This window comes from Copidosoma floridanum, unplaced genomic scaffold (assembly GCF_036245765.1).
Source record: "Copidosoma floridanum isolate Cflo_tuat_1 unplaced genomic scaffold, Cflo_Japanese_pri ptg000024l, whole genome shotgun sequence".
In the NCBI taxonomy this organism is placed as follows: Eukaryota; Metazoa; Arthropoda; class Insecta; order Hymenoptera; family Encyrtidae; genus Copidosoma; species Copidosoma floridanum.
In genome coordinates, this window is record NW_028321901.1 from 7,607,401 (window position 1) to 7,622,720 (window position 15,320).

The window sequence follows — 15,320 nt, forward strand, 5'->3', positions numbered from 1 at the left end:
CAAGGGTGCTTTCTAGACTAGATCTGTGATATACATCTGAAAGCTACAAATTAGCTCCAAAATATATCGTTTTTTCCATCCCCCTGAATGCCCCGCATCGCGGTAAGATGTGGTAGCTTGATATCGAGTTGGCACATCCGAGCGTATGGGGCGTTATTTAGGCCCTACAAAATCAATTCTCGCACTACAAATTTACTACAAATTAGCTACTAATTATAGACCGATCTAGATCGCTCGATACTGCACTGGCAAAATTTGGCCGATCTCAGAGTTCAGTGACACCCCCTATTATCGCAAGGGTGCTTTCTAGACTAGATCTGTGATATGCATCTGAAAGCTACAAATTAGCTACAAAATATATCGTTTTTTCCATCCCCCTGAATGCCCCGCATCGCAGTAAGATGTGGTAGCTTGATATCGAGTTGGCACATCCGAGCGTATTGGGCGTTATCTAGGCCCTACAAAATCAATTCTCGCACTACAAATGTACTACAAATTAGCTACAAATTCCCTATAAGTTCTTATCATGGGGTTCGCGAGTGGATGTGCTACGTTGATATACGTTAAATTCATACATCAGTTTGTTTTACTATGTCTTTTTTTTCTTCATACGTTTTTTGTCAATACCAAATATCTGTCACTCACAAATTCTCAGATGCAGAGACGACAGAGAAATAGCATGACAGTACTCCTTTTTTGAGCCCCACTTAGCATGTCAACATCTGAATTCTCCATATTTTTTCACCTTTTGTTGACTATGACTTATTTTTTATTTAAAAATTACTTGTAACGCTACATATTATATTCTATCACATTCTATATATTTGATAATAACATTTATTACCACTAACGAAAAAATAAAACCACCCTTACACACATCCTTAATGGCTTTCTAACTCAGTTTTTGTGACAAATGTAGTACAGTAAAATTAAAAGATAAATTCTGATCTACAAATACTAAATAATTACGAGCTCTTTTAGCTTACGTTGACATTAACTAGTTTACACTGATAAGATGGTTTAGAGTTTTTTTTTAGTCAACAGTGTTATAAGATAAATAATGGTAAACATTAAGAATTGTAGTATAAAGAATCATGACGTTTATTTTAAAATTGTCTTACTATTGAGCGTGCGCTTATTATTTGTATCAGTTTGTTTGCAATACCTATCACACCTGGACAAAGTTTGGTCCAAAGTCCTATTTTATTTGATATAAGTCAAGAATATATTCAGAATTTTTGTTAAAATATGTAACTTTAATGTTCAATTCTCTTGGAAAACATTTCAGTGTGTAGTGTATGAAACTTGTCCTTCTTAATATAACAACAATACTTACACTGATCTAGAATTTTACTGAATCAATTCTATTGACAATTTATTAACAAGTACTAAACTTGTGAATGGTACAATGAGGATAGAATTATTTTATAAACAGTCTTTCAAGACTTCAATAAATGTTTTAGTAGCACTACCTTCTTATCTCAGCCTAAAAAATCTTCGCGTGCAATCTTAAATGAATGGAAAAGTAAGGTAAATGTCCCTATTTGTAGACAGGGTTACGCGTACTAAAAACTAAATTAAGCTATTCAAAACTAAAAAATACACATAAGTGGAAAATTTGTTGTACTATAATATGAAATGACGTGTTCTAGCAATAAAAAATTTATTTAAGTGTATAAATAAGATCGCAATAATAATTTAATTTGAAATAATGGAGAAAAATATGAGGTACCGTTTAATGGCACATCAAAAAATAGCATGGCCCAGTTGTCCCACTCAGTTAGTCCCGGTTTATGGGACATACAAAAACTATCATATTTAACCTACCGTCATAAAAAATATGTTAAAGCTCGTAAAAATTAATAACAAGTTTAATAATATAAAAAAGTTCATCCTAAAGAATCAAAATCTTCTATAATTTAACAAAATAAGCTCAAAGGAAGATAAAAATAAAGATTTCAAATAATTGTTGGAAATAATAATAATTCCTAGTGATATTCAAACTTAATTTATTCACCCATATAGTTTACATTAGAATTTAAATAAATAAATAGTGTGATACACGATAGTAAACTTTAAATTTTAACAAACAACAAAATATTAAGAGAACAAAATCTATTGATGGAAATTCAAAGTGATCAGTAATCCGTTGGGGGCGAAATGTGAGAAAATAAATAAATACAAGTAAAGTGTATTTAAATTTTCTTGCGTTGATTTATTAATGCGCAACGTTTCGCTGACAGTATGCGTCAGCCTTATCAGGCTACAAAATTAAAATTAAAAACACACAATGAGTGATCTGAAAGGCTCAAACACAAAATACAATAAATTTTGATGTAAATTGTTACCGCAGGTACGCGAGAATTCGTAAGTTTGGTTGACTTACTCGTCACCTGTCGTGCTATCGACTGACAATAAATTACAACAACAAGCCAGCGCTTATATAGGCGGAGCCGCAAAGGTAGACGGTAAAGGGCGATGAACTCGATCGGGACATTTAAACTTTCGTAGTAAAGGATGGTATGCTCTATTAAAGGAAAGCACATCCTCCTTTCTATTGATGTTGTGTTTGTCGAGTTTTATATAAAGCATTTCGGAAATAATTCTTTTTTTGTAATTGGAGGATGTGCTTTCCTTTAATAGAGCATACCTTACTTTACTACAAAAGTTTAAATGTCCCGATCGACTTCATCGCCCTTCACCGTCTACCTTTGCGGCTCTGCCTATATAAGCGTTGGCTTGTTGTTTAATTTACTGTCAGTCGATAGCACGACAGGTGACGAGTAAGTCAACCAAACTTACGAATTCTCGCGTACCTGCGGTAACAATTTACATCAAAATTTATTGTATTTTGTGTTTGAGCCTTTCAGATCACTCATTGTGTGTTTTTAATTTTAATTTTGTAGCCTGATAAGGCTGACGCATACTGTCAGCGAAACGTTGCGCATTAATAAATCAACGCAAGAAAATTTAAATACACTTTACTTGTATTTATTTATTTTCTCACATTTCGCCCCCAACAGATCACTGATCACTTTGAATTTCAAATTCAACGGAGGGCACTGATATATACTAACAAACCATTAAAATCTATTATTCTTATTATACCTTCTTTTCTTGTTTAACTCTTTTTTTAATATCTTTGATTTGTTCTTGTTACTTTTTTAAGCCTCTTTTACTTTTTTTATCTCTTGTAATATTTTTTATCTCTCTCTTCTTTTTATAAAATAAAATCAATACACGTCATATAATAAAGTAAAAGTTACAATAAAATAATAGAATTGTAGATTTCAAATGAATAAATCGATTGGATAGTCTAATTGTCTGCACGTAAAAAGTGTGCGATAAAATAATTATTGTAATAAAATACATCGTGGTTATTAAAGAATTGTTTGAAGTGAAAAAAACCATAAACTAAAAAATTTGTAGGATAAATTTCTTTTTCATACATTTATTTTTATTTACACCTTGAGAGGCGACTTTTTTTGCTATTTTTCTGTCAGTCTTTTCTCTCTTTTTTTCTTTCATTTTTTAACTAAAGTCAATAATATGTATTGTTGATTAAGTAGGTAATTACAAAATAAAGAGTTCTATGACTGCTTACTTTTGAGGTTATGTAGACTATTTATCACTGTATGTCAATAATTAACTTACTTTAAAGCTGGATATAAGTTACAACAACTTCAAAATTAATTAAAATACACAGTATTTACTTTGACATAACAGAATAAAAGATTTGCAAGTAAAAACAACAACTTTGCTGTTTCTGATTTATCGGGCTAAAGGCATAAATATGAAGTGTACGTAAATACGGTACATACATTATGCTGTACCATTAACTGGGACCTTAAAATTTTAGATGTACGTATACTGAGACATGGTTATAAATGAAAAATCTGCATTAAAAATACTGATCTTTGTTTTTAAATATATTTAGGAATACCTAAGTTTATGAAAAAAAAACATATCTTGACAAAGAATTCAATTTAATTAAGAAAAAACTCAGTAAAGTGAAAGTCAAAGTAGGTGCTGATTCATATATCCCATAGTACTACCATGGCAGAGTTGCAATAAACATTTTTTTCATAATATTCCATACGTACTATGGCTTTGAAAATATGATGTATGATAAATGTTTCCACGTATAGTATAACGAAATTTTTTTACAATCCTATATATTACCCATTATTTAAATATTAATTGATTTCAAAACATCCCATTACTTGGGACGTTGACTCACAATCGGGACATTTACCTTAGCACAATCTTTTTATTTGGGAAGAAAATCCACAGTTAATTGATAAAATAAATATTCTAATTTTTTTTTATTTCAGAACTGAATGCAGAAATAGACAAGAGAAAGAAAAGATTGAAAAATCAACTATGTTGTCCCAGTTACTCAAATCAGCTGAAAAACAAACGCCACTTCCTCATCAGGTAACTAAACACTTATTTTGTTTTTTGCTTAACTCTCAAAACTACTAAAGTCTTTTAATGACACGTCATTAGCAATTTTTTAACTGCTATTTTTAGAAAGGCAGTAAACCTTTTTTGTATTATTTGAATGCATCCGTTTATTCTGGTGTATGAAACTGTATTTAGTTGAGTACGTATAAGTGTTTGGTGCACACAATTTTTTAGTTCAAGAAGTGTAAAAAAAAAACTTATTTCCTTATCTTTTTTCATATTAGTTTGTCAATTTTGCAGCATTTATTTAAAAATAATCTTTGTGTGAATTATTACAGAAGAAATTTCTTTAAAGTATAAAGTATAAGTATAAGTGTAGCCTACTCCTCAGAATACTGTATTAATTTGATTATAAGTTGATAGCTAATAATAAAATTTAAGTCTGAGCAAAGTAATTTCTGAAAATTTAGAAAGTAAAATTTAAATGAGTAATTATCATTTGAGTACGAGGCAATTTTTTATAGCCTTGATAAAAATAATAAACTCACTGCTCCATTGAGCAAATGTTAACTTCAATCCAAACTGTGAGGTAACATAGGTTTATTATATATTACAATACATATGTAAAATTATCACTTTCGATACTCAAACTTTATGATAATTATTTATTGGTAAAGTTGAAAAAATATTAGTTGGCTCTATTATCGAACCTCAAAATAGTCAATGAATCTATTATCGAGTCCATATTATTAAAGTCTGTACGAAGTATGTATGTTGTCATAGTACCTTATCCAAGTAATTGATTAATTAATGGATTTATAAAAAGAAAGAGATATTAAAACGTAAAGAAGAATTTATCGTAAATGTATCGTAAAAAACAGGCTAGCCATACTAGAGAAAACGACAACGTCCAATGAACAACAACATTGTTGTTCTCTCTAACCTTTCTGCTGTACTGCCACGAAACGAATACCGTATAGCATAGCATATACTAAAATGTTTATCTAGTGTGGGTGTGTGTACGCATGTACATATGCATACTGCCTTTGATACTTGTTCATCTTTCTTTTTCTCACGCATATGAAAGTGCGCTGCAGCAGCTCTATATATCTATATACATGGCCTCTCTTTATACTGCTTGTGCGTAGTGAAAATCTTAAAGTTCTATATACATACACGTAAATAGTTTCAATTGACATAGTAAATTGTAAGGATAATAAAAATCTAAAAAATAAATCATAATAAACTTTATCCAATCGACCCCAAGGGAAACTTCCGAGGGTTTCGTTAGAGTCTAAACATTCTTATTTAGAACAGGGGGCAGAGGAGCGAAGCCCCAGTAGTATATATATATACGTGTGTTTATCCAGAGGGTTCTTATGCGAACAATCACACGTGTGCAAGGGGAATTATAAGGACAAAAGTAGAATCATGCAGACGTCCGCATAATTCTACGATGCAATTGATGTATATTCTAGAAGCACGTAAAGTCCACATTAACCTTAAAAAAGTGACTTATGTGGACTTAAAATATATATACACATATACATATATATATCTTCCTATATTATATAGTTAACTCAGTAGGGCATTCCACACAAACCCCCGACTGCCCCCACCGCCCCCCCATTTGCCCCCCGCCGCCCCCCCTTCCCCACAAAATAAAGTAAAAATCCGTTATTTTCTTGCTTATTTTGATATATCGTAGTTTTTCTCAAAGCCCCCCACCGACCTTCCACGAAATATTATATGTATAGCATAATAGTATAGTATAAGTCTTTATCCAGGCCAGGGGGTTCAACCACGTATGGCTTCATGGGATAATAACAATGTATGTTTTAATATTTAATAAAATAGTTACTGATTAGTGCACAATACTATGATCAGCTAAACTTAAATACAATCAATTGTATTTCAATTTATTGGATCCCTTGGTTTCTTTGTAAGCATAAAGTTTTTGGTGGGCTGACTTTTTTTGTTAGCATTTTGTAACGTTGCATTTTGCCAGCCCTGTCAATGTGTTAAAGTCTATTACCACATTCCTACCAAATCACTTGGAAATATCGACGCCCCGGGCGAAGACTATTCCCTAATTGGCCCTGGACGAAAACTATGCCCTTTCGACGTCCCGGGCGAAGACTATGCCCTTTTTTCTAGTCTGGACGAAAACTATGCCCTTTTTTTGGTCCCGGACGAAAACTATGCCCTTTTTTTGGTCCCGGACGAAGACTATACCCTTTTTTTCGAGCCCGGGCGATGACTATGCATTTTTCTCAAACCCGGACAAAAACTATGCCCTTTTTTTGGTCCCGGACAAAAACTATGCCCTTTTTTTGGTCCCGGACGAAGACTATACCCTTTTTTCGAGCCCGGGCGAAGACTATCCACTTTTCTCAAACCCGGACGAAAACTATGCCCTTTTTTTGGCCCCAGACGAAAACTATGCCCTTTTTTTTGAGTTCAGACGGAAACTAAGTTAAAAAACATCCCAATGTTAATTACTAACCCCTTTTGTGTTTTACTTTTCCTAAACGAAAAAAACCCTTCAGATTTGCTGATTTATGCTTTTGGTGGGTGGGTAACAGTTACTAGTACGCTGGAAGAAGCTCACGAATACGAAGCTCTTGAAAACGATTAAACATTTTAAGATTTTGCGATACTTGTGTCAAAACGTTTGTTATAACTTTTATTTTCACATCGAGATTCACATGCACGTGAATCTACAAACGTCTTTGTAAAAAAACAACACGTAATCATTATTAGCAGGTCTAACGGCTTCAGTATTTAGAGTTTTAGAAAGTGTTTGAAAAAAGAGGTTTTGAGCTTTTTTTAAACGATTCCGTGAATTGTACATAACAATAACTGTAATTAATTTAAACTCGCTAATTTATTCTTGTGTTAAAAAATACTTTGTAATCTAAATATTCATGTCTTGCAAACATTAATTAATAAAAATAAGTTTACTTTTTTCTCAATTTTATTACGAATATTATATTTTATTAAATCACGAATTGTACAAATTGTATTAATTTTTTAACTTCAGGTTACAATAATTACATTAGTTACTTATTATAATCAACAAAAATGTAGAAAAGAAATTAAATTTGAAAATAAAACATAAAAGAGTCTTTCATATTCATTAATTGCAAATTACCATGCTTATAAAACGATTCCTGAGTTTGAATTATTATTTACAATTATTTATGTAAATGTAAACAACAACCACTATAAAAGTATATTTGACTATATATCTAATTACAAAAACAAATGTACGGTGATCTTAAATGAATTGTACTTCATCTCGGCTCCAGAAAAAGTCAATATCTTAGTCCAGACTCGGAAAAAATGTAATAGTCTTAACACGGACTAGACAAAACGGGTATAGTTTTCATCTGGACTCAAAAAAAGGGCATAGTTTTCGTCCGAGCGCGAGAAAAGGGCATAGTCTTCGTCCGAACTCCGGAAAAGGGCATAGTCTTCGTCCGGGACTCCAAAAGGGCATAGTTTTCATCCGAGCGCGAGAAAAGGGCATAGTCTTCGTCCGAACTCCGGAAAAAGGCATAGTCTTCGTCCGGGATCCTAAAAGGGCATAGTTTTCGTCCAGACTCCAGAAAAGGGCATAGTCTTCGTCCAGGCTTCGAAGCAGGGAATAGTCTACGCCTGGGGCGTCGATATTGTATAGTATTTTTTCTCAAAACATCCTACATCCCCCTACCTACCCCCTACGGTGCTCCCACCGACCCTCACGAATTTTTTCATGGCATAATTATTATATCATCATCACTAATATAGTCCTCTAATACACAATTCTTATTTTGACGTACATAAACTTAAGTTAAATTTAGAGTATTATTAATATAAACGATGAAAGTTTCGCATCACTTCATGAGTAATCTTACAAAGCCTGATTAAACCACGAACACTTACGTTCATTTCTATTCTGTTTTAAATTAATGCTAATATTGTTACAATAGATGAACACGATATACATTCATGATATTTATTATTAATTAACAAATTTTACCTATACATGAAAAAATAAATCAAAAGTAATAATAAATGTTTCTATGTCCTCTTCTCTAATTCTTAACAATAATTTTTAAAATTCGTTATTACTAGAACGGATATTATTTTGTAATCTTAAAATTTTGAAGAAGTTCCATAAAAATGATGATTTAATAGTTTCTTTTATTATTATAGTTCTATTACCGTTTTTTATAACTGGAAGGATTTGTCGAAAATCTCCTCCTAATACTATTAATTTATCACCAAAGCAAAGTTTTGTATTACACAAGTCTCTCAACGTTCTATCAACGATTTCTAGAGCTTTTTTCGGAATCTTAGAAGCCTCGTCCCATATTATTAAATCAACTTCCCTTAATTTTTTTTTTTTAGTTTCAAATTCTAAAAATACACTTTCAATATTATCTTAGTCCAGAGGTAAACGAAAAGTTCTATGACTGGTCATACCTTTTGGTAGTAATACAGATGTAATTGCTGTCCAAGCCATTGACATAATATTTTTACCTCTAGAAATAAAATAATGAATGAGTGTCTTATATAAGTAGGTTTTTCTGGATTAACCAGGACCATCTATTAAATGTTCTTTTTTATCTTGTTTACAAATAGTTTTAAATATTTTTCTTTGATCTTTATTTAAATTTGTGTACATTATATCGAACATTAGTTTACTGAAAAATATTTACTTAATATTGCAATTATTTTTATAATTGCTCATGGTTGGTGTCGGTAAACTAAGAGACTTACATGAATTACCTTCTAATACCAAAATTTGATTAATATGTAGAAGAGCACAAGTATTATCATCTTTATTGAAGTCTTCCGTAAAATATTGTTTATATTCATTCCACATTTTATCTCCTTGAATGTTTTCTGAAATCAAAAACCAAGCAAAAAATTTTCTTAACTGATATGGGAACATAATTGTTATGGCTTCTTCAAAAATATTGTTGATTTTAGAATTATGTTCTATTAAACCCATTGTAATTGCAGTCTCCCTGAAATTTTTCTATGCTATTCCATTATGTTTTGTAATGTCTTTAAACGATGTAGCCCCATGTAATTTATTTTAAATAAGTTTTTTAAATTTGAAAAATAAAAAGGTTGAGAATAAATAAGAATACACAAAAATTGTAAAAAAGTATTTCTCATAAAACATTTAAAAGTTGGGGGGTTGGTGCGCAGTGCGCGCAGAGGGGCGTGAACCCCACTAGTATATATATAGATCAGAGCGTACGAACCCGAAAGTGTATTGCCTATATAAGCTGTATTCCGCTAAGGCACCCAGTAGTTGAGTTTCGTAAACCGTGACAACGCTGGATGGTCAGTGGCGCTAGTGGCGCTATTTAAGTAACGCCGCTGTGTTCTTCTCAGAAAAACAATTTTCTAATTTTTACGTTTAAAATTTAATTCGCGTCATTTGTTTGTTTATCTCAGCGGAACACTCGGATACAAAATATTTAAAATAAAATATAACCAGAATATTTTGGATCTTTACGAATCATGAGGTTTCTTAATTCTGGTTACCCCAGATTTTGACCACCCTCAGGCCTCAGCTCTTGGTCTACCACGAAACCTAACTACTGGCAACCTATGTGGAATACAGCCATAGTCGAATGCTCGGTGAACGAATATTGACTCGACAATTTGACACTGTCAACAGTCAAAGTCGTCGACTGTCATCTGCGTTGAGCTCGTTGTGTAGTACTAGAAAATGTCAGATTGTTGTCAAAATTTTTATACTATTAGTTTTACTATTTAATATTTCCTACTTATCACAAACGTTATCGCAAATCCTTAAGAGTTCCTGTATAATATTAATTAGTATATATATATACACATATGAATTAATGTTTATTTTTTAAGTACAATCGATGACTCTGATTAAAATTATTTATTTATTAGATAAGAAGTCTAGAATGTAATTTGTTTAGGTGTTGTTTGTAAGAGATCATTAATTTATTGTTCTTCAAGCTTCTTTAGTAATTCTATTATAAGTTTATATACACAATAATCACTTTTTCGAATATTGTATTCTGTTAACAAGTCTTTTGTTTTTATCCGTTAAGTGATACAAGTTGCATTACGTTATTATAATATTTAGAACAATCAGGTGCATGAATTTTATTCTTATGCTTGGCACGTTACAATCGTGTGAAGGCTGTGGGTGGCCAAAAAAACTTATAAGTCACTGAAGGATATATATATATGTATTAGTGGGGTTGACGCCCCCTGCGCGCACTACGCGCCAACCCCCCCAATTTTAAATATTTTATGAGAAATACATTTTTACAATTTTCTTAAATTCGTTCTAATTTATTCTTAACTTTTTTATTTTTTAAATTTAAAAAACTTATTTTAAACAAATTACATGGGAGTACATCGTTTGAAGACGTTAAAAAACATAATAAAATAACATGTACAAATTTCAGGGAGACTGCAATTGCAATGGGTTTAATAGAACATGATTCTCAAATCGACAATATTTTTGAAGAAGCCATAACAATTATGTTTCCATACCAGTTGAGACAATTTTTTGCTTGGTTTTTGATTTCAGAAAACATTCAAGGAGATAAAATGTGGAACAAATATAAACAATATTTTACGGAAGACTTCAATAAAGATAATAATAATTGTGCTCTTCTACATATTATTCAAATTTTTGTATCAAAAGGTAAATCATGTGAGTCTTTTAGTTTACCGACACCAACCATTAGCAATTATAAAAATACTTGCAATATTGAGGAAATATCTTTCAGTAAACAAATTTTCAATATAATTTACACAAATTTAAATAAAGATCAAAGAAACATTTTTAAAACTATATGTGAACAAGATAAAAAAGTATATTTCATAAATGGTCCTGGTTAATCCGGAAAAACCTACTTATATAAGACACTCATTTATTATTTTATTTCTAGAGGTAAAAATATTATGTCAATGGCTTGGACAGGAATTGCATCTGTATTACTATCAAAAAGTATGACCAGTCATAAAACTTTTCGTTTACCTTTAGACTAAGATAATATTGAAAGTGTATTTTTAGAATTTGAAACTAAAAAAAAAAAAAATTTAGGGAAGTTGATTTAATAATATGGGACGAGGCTTCTATGATTCCGAAAAAGCTCTAGAAATTGTTGATAGAACGTTGAGAGACTTGTGTAATACAAAACTTTGCTTTGGTGATAAATTAATAGTATTAGGAGGAGATTTTAGACAAATCCTTCCAGTTATAAAAAACGGCAATAGAACTATAATAATAGAAGAAACTATTAAATCATCATTTTTATGGAACTTCTTCAAAATTTTAAGATTCAAAAATAATATCCGTTCAAGTTATAACAAATTTTTAAAATTATTGTTAAGAATTGGAGAAGAGGACATAGAAACATTTATTATTACTTTTGATTTTTTTTTTCATGTATAGGTAACATTTGTTAATTAATAATACATATCATGAATGTACATCATGTTCATCTATTGTACCAATATTAGCATTAATTTAAAACAGAATAAAAATGAACGTAAGTCTTCGTGGTTTAATCAGGCTTTGTACGATGACTCATAAAGTGATTCGAAACTTTCATCGTTTATATTAATGATACTCTAAATTTAACTTAAGTTTATGTACGTAAAAAGAAGAATTGTGTATTAAAGGACTATACAAGTAATGATGATATAATAATTGTGCCATGAAAAAATTCGTGGGGGTCGGTGGGAGCGCCGTAGGGGGTAGGTGGGGGGCTGTAGGATGTTTTGAGAAAAAATATTATACAATATTTCCATGTGATTTGGTAGGAATGTGGTAATCGACTTGAACACATTTAAAGGGCTGGCAAAATGCAACGTTACAAAATGCTAACAAAAAAAGTCAGCCCATCAAAAACTTTATGCTTACAAAGAAACCAAGGGATCCAATAAATTGAAATACAATTGATTGTATTTAAGTTTAGCTGATAATAGTATTGTGCACTAATCAGTAACTATTTTATTAAATATTAAAACATACATTGTTATTATCCCATAAAGCCATACGTGGTTGAACTCCCTGGCTTGGATAGACTTATACTACACTTTTATGCTATACATATAATATTTTGTGGGGGGGCGGTGGGGGCCATGAAAAAATGCGTGGGGGGTCGGTGGGGTCGGTTAGGGGCTGTGGGGGGCTTTGAGAAAAACTACGATATTTTAAAATAAGCAAGAAAATAACGGATTTTTATCTTATTTTGTGGGGGGCAAATGGGGGGCGGTGGGGGGTTTGTGTGGAATGCCCCATGGAGTTAACTATATATGTAGGAAGAGATATATATATATATATATATATATATATTAATGTAAATAGATATGACTCTGATTTTCTGCGTGCTCTGCGCGTCAACCTCCTACCCTTCCTTAAGATAAGATCCTTGCAAATAAATATATTAACTATTTACTATATAGTAATTTATGTGACATTCAAATATTTGTATTATTATATGCTCTACGAGTCAGGTTCATCATACTTATGATTTTTGAAAGTGATTGTGGTCCTACCAAAATACCTCTAGAAAAAAATCAGATATGCCAGTGAGTCTACAAATCATGATAACTTATCCAAGTATGTGTTATTTAAAATATTAATTAGCTTTTCTTTTGATGGAGTATAAATGACAACATTTTTAGTTGTTTCAGATTTTGACACTATCAATAAGCTTCATTTACTTGCCATACATTTTTGTTTAACTTTATGTAAATTTTTTATTACGTAAAAAATACATTTTCTATTTTGTTTATTAATACATTTTTTGTACTTGATAATGATTGTAACTTTTTTTGCTATTTGATATTTCTCTTATTTTCATTCTAAAATCGTTATTTTCATTCGAACACAATTTTTAAATATTTTTAATGCGAAGTTGTTTTTTAAATGGCTGTTACATCATCATTAATGTTCAACTAAATTTTTGTTTTTAATTACTAAAGTAAAATGATTAATATGGCAATCTCAACCTTGTTATTTTAAACTGCATATCACATTGTATTTAGATTTTAACGTATACCTTTGAGCAGGTTTAACACGTATCCTATGTCCCTAATATCTACCTTCCTTGTTATGTTCCTGTAATTTTCATTCTATTTCCCCGAGTATCCAAGTCTTTCGTGCGAGTCCCTTGTAAAGTTCTCCTCTCACGACTCGGTTTGTCCATTCTACTAGGTACTTTTTACTGGGCACAGCTATTATCTTAAGCACACCCTAGCTATTATAAAGTTTAATGCAAGATATTTTCCAATAAACCATCTTGCTTGCTGCACTGATCTTTTTGTAATCGACAGTGACTTTACCTTATGAGCTGGACAGTTGTTAGCTTTCTTTCCGAAAGGAGGTCCAGATATCACTAGAAAAAGAGACCATTTGTTATAAAAATCGGATGAGTAGTTTTTTGGTATTCTAGGTTCTTATCTTATCAAAAGAGCCCGAGAAAAATATCTCGAAAATTTTCGGCAGGATTTAAACCCATGACCCCTTGAGTATCCTCGGCTAGAAAGCTAGCCCGCTAACCACTAAGCCATTAAAGCTTCTGTTTTTAAACTGTACATGGTTTTTGTTTTTTGCAATACCTTCGCATGAAATGTTGCAGAATGATACAATCTACAACGTAATTTAATTTATTGTTAAAACTTTCCATCACAAAATAATGGCTGAAAATGCGTTCTTTGTACTAACCTAAAGATGGTTACATCATCTTTTCTTTGCAACAACAATTACTTTTAATTTTTTCTTGACCACAATAAACTGCTAACCAATAAGTGTTTTTGTACATGGTGACGCAAAGAAAAAAAAAATATTCATAATTTGTGTTACTTAAATGATTCAAACACATTGATTAAAAAAATTTGTTTCATTAATCGTACATTAGTGTATTTGAATATTGTAGTTTTCGTTAGATTTCTATTTTTTCATTTTTGTTGCCATCGGATAACTACGATTATGTCTGGTATCTTTTTTTTCTTTATTTCGAAATTCAAGAAAAGTGAGAAAGCTGGAAAAGGATTAACTTAGTGCGTGCAAAGCTGGAAGGTTGCTAGTGTCGTAAAATAAAGAGAGGAAAGATTTGCTGCTAGTTGCTGTGAAAATAGGAGTAAGCCCACAACAATACTGTGTTTATAGATAGTATATTCATGAAATGTTTTGGCTTTTCTACTTTTCAGTCTATTATTGTTCACAATAGTTTGGCGAGTTTAATTGTTTATTTCATTCTGCTTGATCAGCCAACTATTTATGTAGAATAGATCTTGAAGCTATCACATGTATTTTTCTCGTTGTTAAAAGCAGTTGATCGTTTTCTTTATTTTTATTTCTCTTTTCTCAAGCGTATTATTGCTCTGACACGTTTGGTGACTGAAATCTTTCAACACTAAAAATCCTTTTATGCGCAGATGGCATAGTTTAGAGTGTAATCTTTTATTTACTTATTTTTATTACGTATTTATACTTGATTAAATTTATTTGAACCTAACCATCTTCGTCCAGTAATTTCTAGTCACAACTTAGTGAATTATTCTTATTGTTTTCGGAGTTATAGTTAAACTTTAAAACAAAATTATTTTAACTGTAATTGTAGCTGTATTTAGTAAATTGAATCAGAATGGATAAGTTTTAGCTAGTCAATCTGAATTAGAGAAGCAGATTACAAATATTTTAGATTTGTTACGAAGTGATGGCCTGCGTCATAACAAGAGTTAGTATATATAATCATGTTACTAAAAACAAGAAGTGCAGCTGGAATCATCGGAAGAGAATAGCCTTGCACCTCCTCACTACAATTGTGCACGGGTAGCTAAGGTTCTGTTTGGTATTCTTTAATCGTTAAATGTCACATCTTGAAAGTCTTAAAATATATCTCAATTAT

General features: G+C 31.3%; 1 protein-coding gene across 7 annotated transcripts in view; it reads left to right on the forward strand.

The window, feature by feature from the left end:
• upSET (SET domain-containing protein upSET) overlaps positions 1 to 15,320 on the forward strand; it is a 485,572-nt gene that overhangs the window by 144,761 nt on the left and 325,491 nt on the right. For all 7 annotated transcript variants that reach the window (XM_089595068.1, XM_089595072.1, XM_089595071.1 and 4 more), the window contains one exon: positions 4,335 to 4,437. In XM_089595068.1, the coding sequence (XP_089451194.1) occupies positions 4,335 to 4,437 (103 nt within the window). The remainder of the gene's footprint in view (positions 1 to 4,334; positions 4,438 to 15,320) is intronic.